The sequence below is a fragment of the Gigantopelta aegis genome, chromosome 12 (genome assembly GCF_016097555.1).
Source record: "Gigantopelta aegis isolate Gae_Host chromosome 12, Gae_host_genome, whole genome shotgun sequence".
NCBI classification, from domain to species: Eukaryota; Metazoa; Mollusca; class Gastropoda; order Neomphalida; family Peltospiridae; genus Gigantopelta; species Gigantopelta aegis.
The window spans coordinates 26282638-26306447 of NC_054710.1; the positions used below are offsets into that span (position 1 = coordinate 26282638).

General features: G+C 36.9%; 1 protein-coding gene across 1 annotated transcript in view; it reads left to right on the plus strand.

The window, feature by feature from the left end:
- The window catches only part of LOC121385923 (sushi, von Willebrand factor type A, EGF and pentraxin domain-containing protein 1-like), a 50793-nt gene that overhangs the window by 7911 nt on the left and 19072 nt on the right, over positions 1–23810 (plus strand). Inside the window, exons 2-12 of the mRNA XM_041516715.1 lie at positions 93–183; positions 1013–1282; positions 1730–1900; positions 3484–3660; positions 13173–13349; positions 15136–15312; positions 16059–16235; positions 18583–18759; positions 20218–20394; positions 21277–21453; positions 22231–22407. Coding sequence (XP_041372649.1) covers positions 93–183; positions 1013–1282; positions 1730–1900; positions 3484–3660; positions 13173–13349; positions 15136–15312; positions 16059–16235; positions 18583–18759; positions 20218–20394; positions 21277–21453; positions 22231–22407 — 1948 coding nt within the window. The remainder of the gene's footprint in view (positions 1–92; positions 184–1012; positions 1283–1729; positions 1901–3483; positions 3661–13172; positions 13350–15135; positions 15313–16058; positions 16236–18582; positions 18760–20217; positions 20395–21276; positions 21454–22230; positions 22408–23810) is intronic.

A 23810-nucleotide genomic window follows, 5' to 3' on the forward strand; every position in this document is an offset into this window, starting at 1 on the left:
AGAGACGCATGGCTGCTCTGAATCCCTTTTGTTATTTGTTATCTGCAATACACTGGATACATTTCAAATTATATAATTGTTCTATTTTTCAGCGCGGACCAAATCCGTGCAATAACAGGACGTGCAATCAGCATGACGTGTGCGCTAGCATCGGAATTGTCCAACACAAATGTTTATCCATAGGTGAGTAAGGCTTTATATTTTCTTGGAGCCCAGTGGTAAAGCGCTCGCTTGATGCACGGTCGATCTAGGATCGACTCAGTCGGTGGACATATTGGACTATTTTTTGTTCCAGCATGTGTACATCAAAGGTCGTGGTATGTACCGTCATGTCGTGGCGTGGTGTATGTAAAAGATTCCTTGCTACTAATGGAAAAATATAGCGAGTTTTCTCTCTAAAATATATATGTCAGAATTACTAAATGTTTGACATCCAATAGCCGATGATTAATAAATCAATATGCTCTAGTTGTGTCGTCAAACAAAACATTTTTAATGCATGTCTGGCATATGGATGCATATATCATTGGTGTTATTTCAACATATATATATATATATATATATATATCTATATATGTATATGTAGCATGCACATCAATAGTAAAAGGGGTCGGGACGTAGCCCTGTGGAAAAGCGCACGCCTGATGCGAGGTCGTTTTAGGATTGATCCCCGTCGGTGGACCCGTTGTACTATTTATCGTTCCAGCCAGTGCACCACGACTGGTATATCAAAGACCGTGGTATTTGCTATCCTGTCTGTCGGATGGTGCATATAAAAAATGTCCTGCTACTAGCAGAATTTTTTTTAGTCGGTTCCCACTCTATGACTGTCAATATGAACATATATTTGACATCCGATGATTATTAAATCAATGTGCTCTAGTGGTGTCGTTAAACATAACAAACTTTATATTAGTCATGAATTTCATTTTCAGTGCACGGCTTTTCGGCAGAAACGTCAATTTTTGCGTTTAGATATATAAGACTCAGAAAAATGAAACTTGATGTATAGTTGAATCAATGGATGCCATTCACAGTTTAACAAAACAACTTTATGTAGGCGAGACACTGAAGTACGCGGAATGTTTGTTATTCTATGTTTCAGATATGAGCTGTGGTCCACCGGCAACTTTAGCGAATACAGATGTGATCTTCAGCGCAACTACAACGGGTTCTGAGGCCAACTACACGTGTAAATCAGGATACAACTACGTCAGCGGGACGTCGGTGTCCACCTGCCACTCAGACTCTCTGTGGTCGACAGCTACCATCCAGTGTCAAGGTATTTTACCCGAATGGAATAGTGCCAACTTTACACAAGCCTCTGTGATGTAGTCGCTAAGCCTTTAAAGCTGGTAGATTCTGTGTTCGTAGCCCGGCACCGTTTGGGACCTTCGAGTCAATGTGTATAATATGTATCTGTGTGTATGTCTCTATGTGTGTACTCGTATGCCTGTGTGTTTGTATGTTTGTATGTTTGTGTGTATGTCAATCTGTGTGTTGATATTTGTCTGTCTCTGTGAGTATGTGTGTGTCTCTCCCCCCCCCCCTCTCTCTCTCTCTCTCTCTCTCTCTCTCTCTCTCTCTCTCTCTCTCTCTCTCTCTCTCTCTCTCTCTCTCTCTCTCTCACGAATACTGCTAACAACCATCTCCACAGACACAATATATAAACAGGCAATCCTAATTTTGTTACATACTTATACTCCCTTAACGTAACGAACATTTCCAGTTGCTGACTGTGGTCCTCTGAGCAACACATCGGAAATCCATGTGACGTACAGCTCCACTGTCTTCGGCTCAACTGCCCTACTGAACTGTGTGGACGGATTCCACCCAAACAACATGTCTACGACTTGCCAAGCCAACGGCACTTGGTCAGACTTCAACCTGCTGTGCACAGGCAAGTTTGTTATAATTTCAGTCAGTTTTTACACGTATCCTTCTTCAGGTGCATTCCTTGACATGTTGAGATGCTTTTAGGTCTTAGTTACCCAGAGAGCTATGCTTCAGCTTCTATTATGGGCAGGTGAAGGGCGAGGTAACCCAAACAGTGATTAAGTCAAATGTATTAGGCCGCAAGACGCACTCTAAAAACTCATATAGATTAGACACTTCGCGTGCGTCCGGTCTGACTGCTGCATCTGCGGCTTGTGTTTTTTGGTCATATACACCGTGTATAAGTATTTCATTACGGCTGGCTGGACGCATGCAATTTGTAATCCCACGCACCGCACGCTTCCATTCTAGATGCTCTCTTTGAAACTGATGTACATGTATTTCGATTTGTTTTAACCGAACCACACACACGCGCCGCGTCCAGTCTCAAATGAAAACACCCTCCCTCCATCCCCTCTAAAAATACTTTAAAAAGTAAACAAAAAGTATCATTGTACATTCAGAAATCGAGTGCGGTCCACCTACCGTATTATCTGGAGCCATTGTGACGTCTGCCGGTACAACATTCCAGTCGGTGATCAACTATACATGCGCAACCGGATATGTATACGTCAGTGGGTCCAACTCTTCAACATGTCAAGCAAATGGACAGTGGTCTGATCCCATGCTAAATAAGGGGGGGGGGGGGGGGGGGTCGGACAGCCTACGCCCCTGCAAACCTCTGTAATTTATGTTAGTCTTTATTTCAACCATGTACGTTTGTCTTAACTCTGTCTGTTCGCTGCCTTCATCCATGGGGCGGGAAGTAGCCCAGTGACACAGCGCTCGCTCGGTGGGCGGTCAGTGTGGGATCGATCCACTTCGGTGGGCCCATTGGGCTATTTCTCGTTCCTACCAATGCACCACGACTGGTATATTAAAGGCCGCGGTATGTGTGTCTGTGGCATATTGCATATAAAATAGCCCTTGCTGCTAATGGAACAAAACAATGTAGCGGGTTTGCTCTGTAAGATTATATGTCAAAATGTCCCAATGTTTGACATCCAATAGACGATGGTTAGCAAAGAAATGTGCTCTAGTGATGACGTTGAACAAAACAAACTTCATGTTTCGATAAACATCAAATATTATCACGTTAAATGTTTATAATTCCTAGTTTATAACTAAAAATCATATAAAATTATTTTTAAAAAAAATGAATACATTAATCCATGATACTGGGGAATCCCCATTCAACGGATCAGCTGTTTTCAGTGGCGGATTCAGGCAATCCATTTTCTTTTTTGTTTTGTTTTGTTTTCGTTTATTTGTTGGGGTGGGGGGGGCATTGACATGAGGTGGAATGCCAAGGGATCTTTGGGGGAAGTTTGGAGGGGGGATGGAAATTAATATATAATACAATTATAGCTATTCCAAAAAACATTGAGGGGGCGGGCCCCTACCCCATCCCTAGACCCGCCTCTGTTTCCCGTCAATAACTAACCAAATGAGATAACTGTTACATTGTAACGAAAAATATATGTTTTAATACACATATTAACTTTTGTTTTGATAAAAATAATTTAAATTTTTTTTAAAAAAATTCAGGAATTGAGTGTGGAGTTCCAAGTACAATCTCTGGATCTGACCTGACATACACATCTACTATTTTCCCATCTGATGCGATCTACACGTGTAAAACTGGATATGTTTACGTCAGTGGATCCAACACTTCAACATGTCAAACAGATGGACAGTGGTCTGACCCTCATTTGAACTGCACAGGTACTGTCTTTATATGTCTGTGCATTTTGTTAGATTACACTGTATACATTATTTTACTTCTACTTAACATATTTCGTCAAGATGGCAATGTATAGTCGGTAGTCATGTATCTGAAGATGACAACTTTCTATGTACGTATTAAAAATAACAACTATTATTTAGCGGTGGACAAAAGAGAAGAAATGGTATGGACAGAACATCAATACACTGTAGTCGTTGGCTATTTTGTGTTTGGTAAATGGATATTGCGATACAAATGTGAAAGGAGAAACAATCTAGCGCCACGCTGGCTTTTCTGATCGAACATCAGCAGAAGATGTTTTATAGCACTTTACAATATATAAAGTTAGCCATCCATTCATACGTGATCCGTGATCCGTGTCCACGTCCGCATCCGTGTCCGTGAATGCGTGAATTGAACGTCCATAAACACGTGTTGAAATACGTGAAAACACTTTTTTTTCTTTCACATGATTTAAGAAACACAATGTCCAACTGTTAATAGTGTCTTCAAAGGAAGGAAGGAAATGTTTTATTTAACGACGCACTCGACACGTTGTATTTACAGTTATATGGCGTCGGACATATTAGTCCAGTCAAATTAAGGTTTGACCCGCAACTAATTGCAACAATAACAATTTTTACGAGAAATTACTCAGAAAGTCTTTAGAAACAACATATAAAAAGTATCGGAAAATATCGGTGGGGGAACATGCTTAATTTTGCGACCAAACTTTGTCCCGAAAGTATTTTTAAAATGTGACGTCGTGGGGCTTCGTACACATCAAGGGAGATAATAACGTTTTGTTCTTGACATTAAATTGTTGACACTTTCAGTACTATAAAAGATTATTTTACTATGTTACATCTTCTGAAAGCTTTTGTTGAGAATTTAAAACTTCATTGTGATAAATTACGTCTAAATGCGTTTATTTTACATCAAAAAATAAAGTTTCATGGCGCATGCTTTCAAATTCGTTTGCGTCGTCACTGCGTTCTGTTTACATTCTAAAACGTTCGATTTATGATAATTCTGAATAATCGATCCAATTATTCAACTCGGACATCAACAATTGTGTACTGATAGCAAATATTTAATAAAAAATATTACAAATAACGCAATTTTGTTCTGCTGTTTAAAGAAATATTATAAAGTTGCTCGTTCACATTTTTTTAAACTATGGAAGCCCATATGGATCCATTGCAAATAGAGTGTATTTGCTAACAATGTATTCGCTAGAGACAAAATTACGATTGTGTTTTTCTCCATCGATATGTGAAATAGATAAATTGCTCAATAAAATTTGCCATATATATATATATATATATATATATATATATATATATATATATATATATATATATATACTAGCTATCAATAATATAATATTGCAAATGTGTAAAAATAGATTATTTATATTTGTGTATATTTTGTCAGACAAATTTGTTTTGTGGCTTTGACGCACGTCTTGTTAGTGTTAATTTTGGGTCATTGACTTATTTTTTTGACTCGTTTCTTTTTCATTTTAATTTCTGGAAATATTTTTATTCTGTGTATAATTCTACTTACCTCGGCTTGTTCCATTTTAATTTTTATTTGATTCCACAACTTACACTTTTCACCATTTAATCTAATTTTATTATAATATTAAACCTTGCCTTCACATTCTTGAAATTTTATTTTGTTTGCTTACACAATGGATATAGCACCGGGTATTTATTATTTATTATAGTAAATATCTACACAAAATTTGCGTGTGCTTCTCAAAAGCATATATTCCGTGAAAAGGATTCTCAACTGAAAGATTTGTCTGTTGGTCGAGCAATACTATAGGTAGCTCGTCCTCTTTTACATTTAGCTCCTTTACTGATTTGATTTGTCATTCAACTTCACCATTAATTTGGGTCCGAATGTTTTATCGATATACTCAATAGCCTTGAAACTAGCGCTTCTGCCTCCCAAGGAACTGGTATACTTGATTTTGTGTCTGACAGCTTTGTACAGGGTGTTGCAGACCAGAATTCATGTACACTTGATGGAAAGAACACCTTCGACAGAATTGGAATAATAACAGGTGTTAGATCCGGATGACGAAAAAAAAGAAGTAAAGTTTGTTTTATTTAACGACGCCGCTAGAGCACATTGATTTTTTATCTTATCATCGGCTATTGGACATCAAACATATGGTCATTCTGACACTGTTTTTAGAGGAAACCCGCTGTCGCCACATAGGCTACTCTTTTTACGACAGGCAGCAAGGGATCTTTTATTTGCGCTTCCCACATGCAGGATAGCACAAACCATGGCCTTTGTTGAACCAGTTATGGATCAGTGGTCGGTGCAAGTGGTTTACACCTACCCATTGAGCCTTGCGGAGCACTCACTCAGGGTTTGGAGTCGGTATCTCGATTAAAAATCCCATGCCTCGACTGGGATCCGAACCCAGTACCTACCAGCCTGTAGACCGATCGCCTGTCACGACGCCACCGAGGCCGGTCCGGATGACGAAGACTTGTGTCTGTAAATGAATTAATAACACTTGGAGAAAACTGAAATACCTTCGTACTTGTAAGCCAACGTCAAATAGCATGTCAACTATGTACAAGTTCAAACCGTGCCTCCAAATAAAATGCTGTAGCCTGGTACAGCAAGCGGGTGTTATTGCAATATCGACACTGGATTAGCGTAGATAATCATGATGCTGAGTTAGATCCACAGACATGGAGAAACACACAGTATTCACCAAAAACAACTATGCCACCATTGTCTGGAAAGCTGCTTGAGATAATTTGCTGTAGGTGTTTTAAGTTAACATGCGACACAAAACGATGCACGGATATGGAATGTTCTGTCATTTGCGGAGAATGACGCTGTATGAGTGGTTCCAATTCTCCGATTTCAACAGACAGTGAAGTCGACTACGGTGAACGGTACATGAAATGGACTAAAAGTAACCATGAATAAATTAAAAAATAAAGTGACAATGATATAACAAACAGACTGAAAGTAGCCGCGAATAAACCTAATAATACAGTCACGTATCAAATACACTGGAGGTAGCCATGAACAAACTAAAAAAATATAGTGACAGTGACGTATTAAATACACTGAACGTAACCGTGAATCAACTTTTAACAATGCAGTGACAGTGACATGTTAAATACACTAAAAGTAGCAATGAATAGACCGAAATTACAGTGATTTGACAAATTCACACACACACACACACACACACACACACACACACACACACACACACATATATACATACATATATACATATATATATATATATATATATATATATATATATATATATATATATATATACTCTTTAAAAAAGTTGGGGAACTCTAATAAGAATTTACAATTGCCAAAATTGTAAGGTATATTAGCTGTGGGGTGTGGTTATATGATAATAGTGAATTAATTGGGCAAACATTACAACCGATAGTTCAGTATTACAGTAGGTTTTATGACCACCAAAGATCTTGAAGGACGATTGGGGTCAGAAGTGAAATTTGAAAGTTGACGTTTTTTTATCAGTAAATCGCAAATTCAAACAATAAAAATGACTAAAAACAAAACAATAACAACTGTATGATCAACAGAATGAAAACGATTGACAGAAATAATGTTCCACAGTGATTAATCGACCTTTCTGGAAATTGTCAAAATTGAGAATGACACCCCACGCACGTGTACGGGACAACTGCGCGATGCACGTGCAAACTATGGAATGTGTTTTCGTGTGTTGATAAATATATATATATATCTATATATTGGCAGTGATCCCAAACAAAGCGAGAAAGTTTTGATGGGGTGTGATGGCCTTACATTGGGATTTCCCCCTAAATACGATCGCCGTGTAGATAGCCAGCCCTCATTAGCCGAGTCTATGTGCACGGCCGTCGGGTATATAGTCACCTCTATATTAAGTGTAGTAGATAGCGGCTTCCAGTGTCGTTGTATTTATGGAATTAATATGTGTATGCAGTGTTTAGCATGATGTGTGTAATGTAGTAGAGTAGTCCTCAGCGCAAAAAGATCCTTGCGAAGTGCAACTTCGGTCAAGTACGAAAAAGCGGTTATTAGTACAAATCAAAAGATAAGAAGCTATCAGAAAGGTCAAAAACTGTTAAAACGGCCTTGCATATTATATTACAGATTACACAAATGCACAAAGAGGGACAATGCAATAACAGATACACACAGAAAACAATTGACAATGATTTTAAAAAGTGTATGTTTACAATGTTCAAATTTAAAAGTTCACAAAACAATATATAAATCATCCGAATAACAAACAACATACCATCAATAGATCTAAAATAATTTATTCATGCATATTATTACAATTTAAATCACTTTTAGTTCATACTTTTTCCAAATAATAGTTTTAGGACAAACATTTTAATTTAAAGATTGTGGATTTGCCGAAGGGGAGATAATTATGGCGAGATTGTGACGTCATAGATTAACAAATTTTACTAAATTATATTCTACAAAAAAACACAGTCTGTTAGCTTTAAGATGATAGATAATTTAAGAAAATATATCAATTAATAAGATGGTTATGGTGGAAAATGTATCCCTACCCTCTAATGAAACACACACACCAATATTTCTCCTATGGGTCATATACATACAATTTTATGCATTTTCCCCCTCAACTACGCCTTGATATGTTTAATATGTTGTAGATGAGGTATTTCAGATTTAAAAAACATTGAAATCAATTCTGTTGCAATTACTTGTGGGTTGACCACTTTTTGGAGCTAATTTGACTGGACTATATGGTTAAGGATCACATAGATATTGAAAGCGAAAGGGTTTTTTCACTTATACGGATGCGTTATTATTAAGGAAGGAAACGTTTTATTTAACGACGCACTCAACACATTTTATTTACGGTTATATGGCGTCGGGCTTATAGTTAAGGACCACACAGGCATTCAGAGAGGCAATCTGCTGTCGCCACTTCATGGTCTACTCATTTCGATTAGCAGCAAGGGATCTTTTATATGCACCATCCCACAGACAGGATAGTACATACTACGGCCTTTTTTTACGCCAGTTGTGGAGCACTGGCTGGAACGAGAAATAGCCCAATGGGCCCACCGACGAGAATCGATCCTAGATCGATCGCGCGTCAGGCGAGCGCTTTACCACTGGACTACGCCCCTCCCCTCGATGTTCTCGAGGTCACACCACATAACCGTAAATAAAATGTGTTGAGTGCGTCGTTATGTCACGGGGATCCTATAATACCCGTAACTGAATGAAACACGATTGTCCAAATATCTCTCCTAACTGTATATCTATTAGATCTCTCTGTAACAGGCAGTATATACCCGCGTTGGCTCGTCTAGGTATGATCAGAGATAAGATCGTATATAAAGTATATATTATTATAGCACGTTTAGTTCACTAGAAAACACAACAAAAACACAATACACTTTGGAATCTGTATTAACCTACGCTGACAAATGTACTGCCGCAGTAGTTAATTAATAACAACAATAATAACAACCGAGAACTGATCACTTAATTAGTTAATCTCTAGGTGTCTAGTTTACACAATATTGTAAACACTTCACAGTGACACAACACCCACACGTGTGATAATTGAGAAACGCTTCTAGGGGAACTTAATTAATAAAGGAATTACAACACTATTCCTAACTGGTTAATTTTTAATTAACCCTTAAATACTCATTCAGTAACCTTGTAACACAGAATTAATACTGGTACCTATCACAATAAAGACAATAACCTACAGTTTACCTAGGTCCTCTAGGATGACTGGCTAAGCTTTATATTACCAAATACTCGTATAATGTTAGAACAAAAAGTCTACGATTTACTTCGTCGGATGACGAAGACACTGTCTAAAGAATATTGGTATAATACAGTATTAAAATATTTAAAGTCACATCAATCACATCAAGGTTATACAACAGAGCAGAAACATATATTTACCAGTCCAGTCGGACAAACGTTCCCCGGGAGCCTTCCAATGTTTCTCCCCGATATCTCTAAAATCCTATCTATTTATTCAAAAATATCAGAGACAGCGAATATCGCCTGTGGGCACAACGCGGTACCTCACCTATCATGTGATATTCCCACAACGCCCAGAGACGGTATATTTCCTTAGATGGCCAGACTTACTGTCGTCAGTTCGCTAGAAATACCCGGTCGTAAACCGCAATACCGGAGGTATTACGTAACTACTGGCCACCTGGCCTCCACCACTGGTCTAAGTGCATACTGGGACGCAGCTCGCGCGGGGGTATTCCTATCTGGTTCTCCTCGATATCTCTAAAATCCTAGCTATTTATTCAAAACTCTCAGAGACAGCGAATATCGCCTGGGGGTACAAGGCGGTATCTCACGTATCATGTGGATTTTCCACAGCCACCCCGCCGGCATATTTTTTTCTGATCATCAGACTGGCTGTCGCCATTCCGCGAGCAATCCCCTGGTCATAAACAGCACTAGCGGAGTTATTACGTAACTACTGGTCACATGGCCTCCACACCTACGCTAGGTGTGTATTAGAAAGCTCGATGACCGTCGCGCAAAGGTATCACGTAACAAGTTGCCCATCTGGGCTAAGTGCATTTGGAACTGCACACGGCCTTCTAAAACAATTAATATCGCCACAGGCGAAAAGAAATTAAAAGCATGTACCGTCACACGTTAAATAAAACATTTCCTTCCTTAATAATAACGCATCCGTATAAGTTAAAAATCCGCACGGTCACGGGCACGGACACGGAGCGGATCAATGAATCTTCTCAACGTCTTCCCAATGTATCGAGTTCTCACGGATAGGGACACGGACGCGGACACGTACACGAACATGGATCACGTATACGGGTCGTACCCTCGGTGGGGGGTGGGGGGGGGGGGGGGGGGGTGCAGGAAGGCAGTTACCCCGCTGAGAATCTCACTTTTTGTTGTTGTTTTTTTTTCACTCCAGAAAATAGCATACACATCTCGGGGTTTAATTTGTATAGTGTTTCATTTGTTTATGAAAAATAGTGTTCCCACCCCTCTCCCCTAGGATTTTGATCACGGTATTGCCTTGCGTATGAATGGATGGCTATATTTAGACATATACAGAACGTCACATACAATGTACGTTGTTTTCGTTTCCTGTTTATTGCACGAGTTTATTTAGTGCAAGGTTATATACGATGAGAGCCAGTGGCGGTCGACTGGTATGTTCTTACGCAAAATACACGTGCAATAAACAGGAGACGGGGCTGGACGTAGCCCAGTGGTATATCGCTCGCTCGGTGTGCGGTCGGTCTGGGATCGATTCCCGTCGGTGGGCTATTTCTCGTTTCAGCCAGTGCAAAACGACTGGTATATCAAAGGACGTGGTATGTACTACCCTGTCTGTGGGATGGCGCATATAAAAGATCACTTGCTGCTAATCGAAAAGAGTAGCCCATGAAGTGGCGACAGCGGGTTTCCTCTCTCAATATCTGTGTGGTCCTTAACGATATGTCTGACGTCATATAACCGTAAATAAAATGTCTTGAGTACGTCGTTAAATAAAACATTTCTTTCTTTAAACAGGAGGCAAACACAACGTAACGTGACTGTTACCTTATATTGAGCGAATCGGTGCAGTGGGTTCTGTTGGTGGACTATTAAGTTGAATCCTAACCGGACGCGAGCGATGTTTTTAGAAACAATTGAATTCAATCGTCACATCCTAACTGCACGCGTATTTCGCGACATATTGATTAGTCGAGCGCAAGACACAATACCGATAGGAATTGTTTCTATTTTTCTCTCGCGAAACGAGCGACAAACATAGTTTAACCAATCAGACAAGTTTTACTTGGCGATTTCAACGGTCGAAGATAATAGAACAACAATGGACCCTGTCGTTATGGTCGCGTCTTGTTACGATATATATATACATATAATATATATTATCGCGTCGCACGCGTCGCACGCGTCCGGTTAGAATACAGCTTTAGACACCGTGTGTATCAATAGCCTTGCTGTAATTTGAAGTGTCACATCCTAGTTTTTAAACACTAAAACGTATGGTTGTTTTAAGTAGTAGAGCTGTTTGTGATTATTAAAATGTAAACATTACTAACATTTTATTGTGTAGATTATTAATTTCCGTACATCCTAAGATTTCTGTTGTCATTCTGGTGCTTGAAAAACTACGAAATGCATTTTTCGTAATTATAAAAACGCACGTGCATCTGAGAAGTAAACGTTATGGAGACGAGCTCTGGGCCCGTGCTTATAAAACTTTTAGAGTTCAGATTCAATGTCTAATGACGTCACTGGCATATAATATGATGTTGTCATGACATTAGTGTCTCAGACTCTATTATAGTCTTGAGTCTAGACTCTAAAAGTTTTATAAGCACTAGACCAGGTCTATTTTAGAGGGTATTTCCCCGCTTTAACGTCACAGACTCTCGTATCACTCTATTGTAACTTTATCCAGATGCTTTACCAGTTTGAAGATTAACCAAACTTAGTGTCTTTCACCTAGGGTCTGCGGCTTTAACTATTTCCTCGATATTAATAGCAAAATGTTATACTATTAGTGTGTTCCATAGACATTTGGCAAGGCATGGTAGACTAACACATTTGGGACATTTACACTATTTTTGCGGGAAGATTTATTTAACATTAAACGGCAAAACAGACAAGACAAAAAAAAAAAATGCAGTTAATGTGCTTGCTTTAATACATGAAATACAAATATATAACAAGCATATTTTATTAATTAATGATACACTTTCTGTGCGTTTTATAAAGGAAATTTTAGAATTAATTATTGAAAAAAGGCTGGTTTAATATCAGGGCAGCATGGCATTGATGATGGCATGATGGTCTAGACTATTGAAGACTGGCGCTGTACCATGCTAAAACAAACTACGAAAAATTACTTTTGTGTCGACTGTTTAACAGTTATCATTCTTAAAGGGACATTCCTGAGTTTGCTGCAATTTTTAAGATGTTATCGACTAACAGAAACTTTTTAACGACTGTAATTACATGTCAAATATATTTTTCTGCATAAAATATTAGTGGCCGTATATTAAACCTGTTTCTGATCGTACTAATATTTGTACTAGGTTAAATTTCATTTTATTTCTTAAACATTATTTTAGCGTACGAACGAAATTATTTGAAACAAAATCCAGTTTAGGCTTCTTCCAAATATTGAGATGACCAGAAGCACATTGAATATACAGACACTGATATTCTAAACAAGAAAATATATTTAATATGTAAGTCTAATCGTAGAAATATTTTATTAGTCGGAAACATCTTAAAATGCAGCAAACTCAGGAATGTCCTTTTAACTACAGTTGATTGGGCTTCCATTTTTTGGTTGATATACCGATGTCTAGCAATTACGGTCCTCGACAGTCAAACCGCATATGAGTCTGTGCAGTGGGTTCGAATCCTGCAACTTGAGAATTTTTAAGTTTTTATATATCAAGTACAATTGCAGGGATTGGATGTGGGGTTCCCAGTTCAACACAGGGCGCTGATGTCACATATTCCTCAACGATATTCCCATCTGTGGCAAACTACACATGCGCCAACGGATATGTTTACGTCAGTGGATCCAACTCTTCAACATGTGACGCTAATGGTCAGTGGTCTGATCCGGCGTTAAACTGTACAGGTAAAAATGTTTTTAATTTTACTACTACCTCTACCACTAGAACTACTACTACTACTACTACTACTACTACTACTACTACTACTACTACTACTACTACTACTACTACTACTACTACTACTACTACTACTACTACTACCAGTACCACTACTACCACTACTATCACTACTACTACCACCACCACTACTACTTGTTATTATTAGTGCTGCTACTACTACTACTGCTACTACTACTACTACTACTACTACTACTACTACTACTACTACTACTATTACTATTACTACTACTACTACTACTACTACTACTACTACTACTGTTATTATTAGTGTTACTACTACTACTACTGCTACTATAACAACAACAACAACTACTACTACTACTACTGTTATTATTAGTGCTACTACTACTACTACTACTATTACTACAACATCAATTATTATGATTATTATTATTATTATTATTATTATTATTATTTATAGTTTTAATACAATATGCCATATGATTCATAAGAGAGAAGACACATTATTAACATTTTAACAGTAACTTTAGTTCAGTAATTTGTAACTGAATGTATATGTGTTTGAATGATTGAATGGTCGGTAAAATGTAAAATATGTAGTAGAATTATTAGTTACTGTAAAAGAAATATTGATAGTAAAGACTAAAAGTTATCACTTATTGTACTTACAAGTTTTTGTTCAGCCTGTAGACAAATGATACATTTAGATCTAAATGTATTTGTAGAGAACAGTGTGCACTTAGCTGATGTTAGCAATACTTGGATACAACAGTTTCAACGTAATATAAATAGAAAGTGGCTGTTAAAAAGTCTGAACGATGTTATTGTGATATGCATATGCAGGAGTGGTTCAGTTCACATGAAACGTCGCCAAAGCAATTATTTATAGATAATTTAAAACTAAACAGGTATATGAGACATATTGGAATATTATTTCTAGGAAACACACAATCATATTACTAGATTTAGACTGTAATAACAGACTACTAATTGAAAAAGAAAGATGGCTAAATATACCAAGATATGAAATATTATGCAATATTTCTAACCAAGGTTGTATTGACGACGATTGCCATTTGTTTTCAATGTAACACACTAGAAGACGATATTTACCTAACTACTGCTGGAGAAGTCCTACCGTAATAAAAAGGAAAATATTGTTGAACAATAAGGATTGATTAATAAAACTTTGTGAATATATAATCAAAGTTATAAAAGAATGCGTGAAAATGTGTGAATGTACACACACACACACATATATATATATATATAATTTCATAATGTTTTCCCAGTGGAAACATTAATCCTGTATTACTTTCTCACAATGTATAATTGTATCATATTTTACCTCATGTACCATGCATATAGTCTGAGCAAATAAAGAATTTGAATTTGTAACAGTGACTGATGATACTGGTCGGTAACAGTGACTGATGATAATGATCGGTAACAGTGACTGATGATAATGGTCGGTAACAGTGGCTGATGATAATGGTCGGTAACAGTGGCTGATGATAATGGTCGGTAACAGTGACTGATGATAATGGTCGGTAACAGTGCTGATGATAATGGTCAGAAACAGTGACTGATGATAAAGGCCCGCTCCGTCTCTTTTTTTCTTTTTTCTATTCTGTTTGTTTGTTTGTTGTTGTTGTTGTTTATGTTGTCTGTAGACTGTACGGCGTCTATATAATATAGAGTAGACGATTGTAGGTATGTTGTGGTGGCGATATATATCTATTTTTTTTTTCTTTTTCAAATTTTATTTAGGAATAGAATGTGGAGTTCCAAATACTATACCTGGATCTGACCTGACATACGTGTCTACTATTTTTCCATCTGACGCGATCTACACGTGTGCATCTGGATATGTTTACGTCAGTGGGTCCAAGTCTTCGACATGTCAAGCTAATGGACAGTGGTCTGACCCGGCATTAAACTGTACAGGTAGTATTGTCGTAACACGTTTAGCAAAACATTCAAGTAGTGTTGTAGTTGTCTGAAATACAAGTTTATTTAAGCCTAACGCAGAACAAGATTAGTATATGTTTCACCAATGTATTAATATGTGCATGTGTACCTGTAATATCGATATCAGTACATACATGTAATAAAATAAAATAAAAATATTGCTATAGTCCGTCCCATCATCCAATAAAAAATGTGTAGTTTTTTTATAAATAATTTCAGTTTGTTTTGACGTAAGAAGTAACGTAATTTGTTTTCGAAATTACAATTTGTTTTTACTATTTGTGTGTGCAGTTTAGAAAAAGATCGGTTCAGAAATAAATAACTTCTATAGTATAGAAAATGGGCTTCCTGTAGGCAGGACTATAGATCATTACATTCACTAAGGTTTTGTTTTTTTCTACTAGTACCATCATAATATCGGCTCAAAAAATATTGGCTTAGAAATAAATAACTTGTAGTAAATTCCATAGTATAGAAAAGGGGCTCCCTGTGGGAAGGACTATAGATCATTAGAGATTCATTAAGGTTTGTTTTTTCAACTAGTACCATCATAATTTCGGCTCAGAAATAAATAACTTGTAGTAAATTCCATAGTATGAAAAATGGGCTCCCTCTGGGACGGACTATAGTTCAAAAGAGATTCATTAAAGGTTGTTTTTCAACAAGAGTCATCATTATTATTTTGTCTCATAAATACATTCCCTGTTTTACATACGTTTTAGGGATCGACTGTGGGATACCTAATGATATAGCGGGAGCCGATCTGACGTATTCCTCAACAATATTTCTGTCAGTAGCTAGTTACACTTGTAAACCTGGATATGATTACGTCAGTGGATCCAACTCTTCAACGTGCCAAGCAAATGGACAGTGGTTTGATCCGATTTTGACCTGCACAGGTATTTTTTACTAACATGTTTGATATCTGAATATTTTCAGTATATTTTCCAATCTAATTAAAATTAGCTCCACTATTACATGTGGATCTAAAGATGTCCACCACTCAAAACCTTACTTGCAGAATCCTGCCAGTGATTTAAAAATAATTTGAAAACATTCCGAATTATCCTGAGGGTATACGACATGTTTCGTGTGAATTACAAATGCCTTAAAACATGTTTTATTTTATAAAATAAATAATTTGTAATGTAAAACTGAAGACTGATTTAGTTTTTTTAAATTTTATAAATAAATAAATACTTTTTAATGTAAAATTAAAGACTCATAACCCACCTCATACGTATTGGTATGGTTCGCTGTACTGCGGTCACTAAAATAGACTCGCCCGATATTTTTAGAATTTGTATGCTCCCAAATAACGTTATAAAAGGCGAAGTGTGATTGGTCAATATTTAAATTATTATTTACAGACGAAATGTTACCTGGACATTGGGGACTACGCAGTGTTGTTAGTTTTAAATCACTGGCAGGATTCTGCAAGTAAGGTTTTGATTGGTGGACATGAGCTCCAACTGGCTGTCTTTAGATCCACATGTAATAGTGGAGCTAATTTTAATTAGATTGTATATTTTCCAATGTATATAATGAAACGTCTCTAAACCGGACTCCGGGGCGAGACGTAGCCCAGTGGTAAAGCGTTCGCTTGATGCGCGGTCGGTTTGGGATCGAATCCCGTCGATGGGCTCATTGGGCTATTTCTCACTCTAGCCAATGCACCACGACTGGTATATCAAAGGCAGTGATATGTGCTATCCTGTCTACGAGATGGTGCATACCAAAGATCCCTTGCTGCTAATCGAAAAGAGTAACCCATGAAGTGGACCTTCACCATATGTTCGACACACTCGACACAGTTTATTTACGGTTATATGGCGTCAGACATATGGTTAAGGACCACACAGATATTGAGAGAGGAAACCTGCTGTCGCCACTTCATAGGCTACTCATTTGGATTAGCAACAAAGGATCTTTTACATGCACCATCCCATAGTACATACCACGGTCGTTGATATACCAGTCGTGGTGCACTGGCTGGAACAAGAAATAACCCAATGGGCCCACCGACGGGGATCGATCTCACGCCGACCGCGCATCGAGCGGGTGCTTTACTACTGGGCTACGTCCGGCCCGCTGATGTCAGTATGTCTGTATGATGTGTTTTCACATTAAAACTGTATTTATTCAGTGTCGGTCGCTCTAGGATTGATCCACGTCGGTAGGCCTATTAAGCTATTTCGCGTTCCAGCCATGCACCACGAATGGTATATCAAAGGCTGTGGTATGTGCTATCCTGTTTGTAAAGGAATAATATAGCGATATTCCTCTATAAGACCATATGTCAAAATTACCAAATATTTGTCATCCAATAGCAGATGATCAATAACTAATGTGCTCTAGGGGTGTCGTTAATGAAAACAAGGTTTATTTTTTATTCAGTGTTTCACTTTTATCAGATTTATTTCTTATTTGGAAATCACTTCACCTAAGCTTCAAACTTCTTGTTTTACTGGGGAAAACCCCGAGAATCTGGCATAGTGATACGTATCGTATCGTGGGCTATGTATCGTGACACGTATCATATTGTGGGTTATATATCGTGAAACAATATTGGTGTTTTATATTACAATCAGAACTCACATCATAATCACTGTCATCACGACGTTCATCCACACCACCACCACCACCACCACCACCACCACCACCAGCATCAAAGATAATTTAAAGTATCCATATATTTATTTTTAAATACAGGGATCAACTGGATATCCAACCACTAAACCTAGATCGTGTGTGATGTACCACCACCGCCATTATAACCACCAACACCACCATCATAATCATCGCCAACATCACCACCATTATCATAGATAATTTAAAGTATTCATTTTTTATTTATTTTTAAATACAGGGATCAACTGGATATCCAACCACTAAACCTAGATCGTGTGCAATGTACCACGACCGCCACCGTTACCACCGCAATCACAACCACTTTCACTCCTAATTTTTAAATATATTTTTTACAGGAATCAACTGTGAAATTGCAACCACTAAACCTAGACAGTTTGTAATGTACCACCACCACCACCGCTATCACAACCATTATCACACCTAATTTTAAAATATCATTTTTTTCACTCCTAATTTTTAAATATATTTTTTACAGGAATCAACTGTGAAATTGCAACCACTAAACCTAGACAGTTTGTAATGTACCACCACCACCACCGCTATCACAACCATTATCACACCTAATTTTAAAAATTTTTTTTTTTTTTTTTACAGGAATCAACTGTGGAAATCCAACCTCTAAACCTAATTCGTTTGTGCTGAATTCCTCCACCCGTTTCCCGTCCGTGGCGTACTACATGTGTGCGCCTGGCTACGTTTATAACAGCGGATCCAACACATCCACGTGTCAGCAAAATGGCACGTGGACTGACAGTGAATTAAACTGTTCCGGTGTGTATATAAATCGTTTACACTGTGATTCGCTACGATAATTGTTTCTGTTTATTATAACGGGGGGGGGGGGGGAGGCTGAGGCCCCCCCCCCCCCCCCCCCCCCCCCCGTCCTTAGTGGTTGAACAACTGGTCACATTCGTGCAAAAACGATAGAGATATTCGTGGGAAATGTGCTAACAGGAATACTATATACACGTGCCATGTATTCCCGTCAATGTACGCGCAAAATTAATCCACGTACAAATGCATACTGATTCGTTGACAGTCATACATGGCTGTTCGGGCAAAAAATTAAAAGTCTGCCACTCCCTCAGTTATCAATCTTGTTATTAGTATTATTAGTAGTAGTATTATTATTATCACTCTTGTTATTATTATTATTATCAGTAATAGTAGCAGCAGTGGTAGTACTAGTAGTAGTATTAATAGTAGTATTATCATTATTATTATCAATCTTGTTATCATCATTATTATTATCAAGTTTGTTATTATTATTATTATTATCAATCTTATTATCATTATTATTATCACTATTGTTATTATTATTATTATTATTATTATCAATCTTGTTATTATCATGATTATTATTATTATTATCAATCTTGTTCTTCTTCTTATTATTATTATCACTCTTGTTATTATCATTATTATTATCAATCTTGTTATTATCATTATTATCACTGTTGTTATTATTATTATTATTATTATCAATCTTGTTATTATTATTTATTATCAATCTTGTTATTATTATTATTAGTATCACTCTTGTTATTATTATTATTATTATTATCACTCTTGTTATTATCATTATTAGTATCACTCTTGTTATTATTATTAGTATTATTATTATCAGTAGTAGTATCAGTGGTAGTACTAGTAGTATTATTAATAGTAGTATTATCATTATTAATATCACTCTTGTTATTATCAGTATTATTATCACTCTTGTTATTATCATTATTATTATCAATCTTGTTATTATCATTATTATTATTATTATTTTCAGCAGTAGTAGTAGCAGTGGTAGTACTAGTAGTAGTATTAATAGTAGTATTATCATTATTATGATCAATCTTGTTATTATCATCATTATTATCACTCTTGTTATTATCATTATTATTATCAATCTTGTTATTATTATCATTATTATTATTAGTAGTAGTAGTAGTAGTAGCAGTGGTAGTACTAGTAGTAGTATTAATAGTAGTATTATCATTATTATTATCAATATTGTTATTATCATTATTATTATCAATATTGTTATTATCATCATTATTATCAATAGTAGTGGTAGAATAATAATAATAATAATAATTACTATTATTATTATTATTATTATTATTATTGTAATTATCAGTATTATTATCAATATTTGTATTATTATTATTATTATTATTATTATTATTATTATATTATTATTATTATTGTTATCATTATTGTTATCATTATTTGAAGGTCTTGACTGCAGTGCACCCAGTTCTATATATGGGTCAGATGTTTCCTATTCCTCCACGATATTCCCGACTACAGCGGACTACACGTGTAAAACTGGATATGTCTACGTCAGTGGATCTAACTCTTCAGTGTGTCAGTCAAATGGACAGTGGTCTGATCCGGGGTTAAATTGTACAGGTAGAACGAAATATATTAATATAAAACATATTTATCTCTCTCTATTTGTTTATCTATTTCTGCATGCATCAACCTTTATGTAAATCTTTAAACCTCTGTAATCTCTGATTCCCTTGTTTTAACCATGTACGTTTGTCTTAACACTGTCTGTCCCCTTACTTCCTCCATTTCGGTTATTTGTTTTTACCTGTCATTCTCTTTCTTCTTATTACCTTCATCGCTTGTGCTATTTAAGAGATTGTGTGTGTTTTACCTATTGGTGTATGGCTAACTGTATATGTCACTGGGTGTCTATGTATCAGGCTATATGCTTATTACTGAAAAGGTGCTGCATCATTGAATTCGTTTTATGTACAAAATGAAAAACAAAAAGTCTTTGATTTGGCAGCAGATACACGATACATCAAACACCCAAGAACACTATTTCATGGTTATAGTGTTTTAAGTGGTGTTTATGTTGCCTAAAGACAGTTTATGCTGTTTAACTACACCACTCGAGCACACTGATTAATTACTCATCGGCTACTGGATGTCAAACATTTGGTAATTCTGACTCGAAGTCTACAGAGGAAACCCGTTACATTTGTTCCTAATGCAGCAAGGGGTCGTTTATATGCACTTCCTACAGTCAGAAAAACACACACTACGGTCTTTGTCCTGTCGTGGTGCACTGATTAGAACAAGAAAACCCCCAGCAAAAAAAACAATCAGCGGAATTTATCCACCGAGGTGGTTCGATCCTGCGACGCAACCACCTCAAGCGAACGCTCAACCGACTGAACTAAATCCAGCCCCTTATGTTGTCTAATGTCAAAGAGTCAACTATTTATTTTTAGTTATATTTTCTAACTGCTTAGTGTAAATTTGAATGTCTTATTTTAGGTATTGACTGTGGGACGCCTATCAACATACCGGAAGCCGATCTGACGTATTCCAACACGATATTCCCGTCCGTAGCAAGTTACACGTGTAAAACTGGATATGTTTACGTCAGCCGGTCCAACTCTTCAACATGCCAAGCTAATGGACAGTGGTCTGATCTGACATTAATCTGTACAGGTAGAGTTGTTTGTGTTATTTTCACAATAAACAGCATCCATGACTGACATTACTTGACAGTGATATAGGTTGATTAGCATCCTCGAGTTTGGACGTGTGGTGTGTGGGTTGAGGATCACATCATGGTGAGTTAGAATCCACAGTTGGTCACTGTGATGTATCAGGGTTACTGCGCGGGCTTATCTTCACTCTTCTGGACCACACCGAAACATGTTTTTAATAAAACAATTTAAAATATACTTACCTTGATATTCATACTTAATTGTGCTTTCACGCACAGCTTTTAAAGTTTTTTTGTGTGTTTTTTTTGTGGGTTTTTTTTTTTTTTTTTTTTACAAAATTATGTTTTATATTTAACTTGATAATATTCGTATACTTATCTTAGTTTGACTCCCAATAGCTGACGTGTATTTGTTGTGTTGGGGTGTCATTACACATTCAATCATTAATTAATTAATTGATTATTATTATTATTTATTTCTTCTTCTTCTTCTTCTTCTTCTTTCTTCTTCTTCTTCTTCTTCTTCTTCTTCTTCTTCTTCTTCTTGTTATTATTATTACAGTACAGTACTCGTATAAAGAGCCAAAAGGGATGATGATAGTTCGTTACAGCAGCAGTTCGTTGTGCACATTTGCATAAGTTGTTCATTAATATATATAGGGAGATAAAACGGGACTTTACGATCACTTCGTTCTATGCATGTTCTTTATAAGTGTACTTTACTGCACTGTACTTTACTGTATTATTATTATTATTATTATTATTATTATTTGAAGGCGTTGACTGCAGTGCACCCAGTTCTATATCTGGGTCAGATGTTTCCTATTCCTCCACGATATTCCCGACTACAGCGGACTACACGTGTAAAACTGGTTATGTCTACGTCAGTGGATCCAACACTTCAACATGCCAGTCAAATGGACAGTGGTCTGATCCAGCGTTAAACTGTGCAGGTACTATTTTCCTAATACGTTTAACAAGACATACAAATCACGTTGTTCTTTAACAATATATGTCTGTATATATGTATACATTGTGTGTTCAAGGTTATTTAGGCCTAACTAAAAACAAAGTATTTGTATTTTTCACCAATGAATTAATATATACTGTAATTTCAATGACAGTGTATTCATGTAACATAATAGTATTTGAGTGTGGAGTTCCACATACTATACCTGGACCTGACCTGGCATGCACGTCTACTATTTTCCCATCAGACGCGATCTACACCTGGATATGCTTACGTCAGTGGATCCAACTCTTCAACATGTCACACAAACGGACAGCGGTGTGTCCCGTTGCTAAATTGTACAAGAGGTATCATTATCAGCATCCATCATTATAATACTGGGTTGTGCTATGGATTCGCTGGCCCGGCGTTAAATTGCACAGGTAGAAAGAAAGTTCTCAAAATAAAGACCACCGTCTGTTTGTCGGATTTTCATTGACCTTTGTGGTAGCCTATTTATTTCCTTCTACATGCATAAATATTTCCCCTTCCATCACAAATTTCTGTTTCGTGATATTCTGTGCTATATTATGTAGTACGTGTTTGTCTTTCTGTCCGTATCTTCTGTCTGTCTATGCCACTTCTCTCATCTTTCTTTCTGTCAAATGACAAATGGGGAAAACTACTTGTAACAATGACTCTAACCGCATGTCAACGCAATGGTGTTCAAAGAAGACGAAGAAGAAGACGAAGAAGAAGAAAAAGAATGAATGAATGAATGGATGAATGGATGAATGAATGAATGTTTAACGACACCCCAGCACGAAAAATACATCGGCTATTGGGTTTCAAACTATGGTAAATGCAAAACATTCAATGATGAACCACATCGATACAAAAATTCAATAGTCAAATAAAAACACAATGTAAAGAACTGTGCAAAAATACAAATATCACAGATAGGTAATATTAAAATGTAGAATAAACGTCAGTACCACGTAAAAAATGTAAAACAAATTCTGGATTGAATCGAAATGATTCCATCACATTTCTCTGACCAAACTATCTTTTCTAGTGTCTTTCAGATGCTTACGCTCCACCAAAATGTGGCGCACCGTCAAAGTACACTGACATTGCACACACTGAGGTGGGGGATCTTTCTTCAAGATAAATGAATGGGTCACGAACGCATGACCGATGCGACACGACACAATACTATTTCATCCTTCATGCACACCGGCCTCGGTGGCGTCGTGGTTAGGCCATCGGTCTACAGGCTGGTAGGTACTGGGTTCGGGTCCCAGTCTAGGCATGTGATTTTTAATCCAGATACCGGCTCCAAACCCTGAGTGAGTGCTCCGCAAGGCTCAGTGGGTAGGTGTAAACCACTTGCACCGACCAGTGATA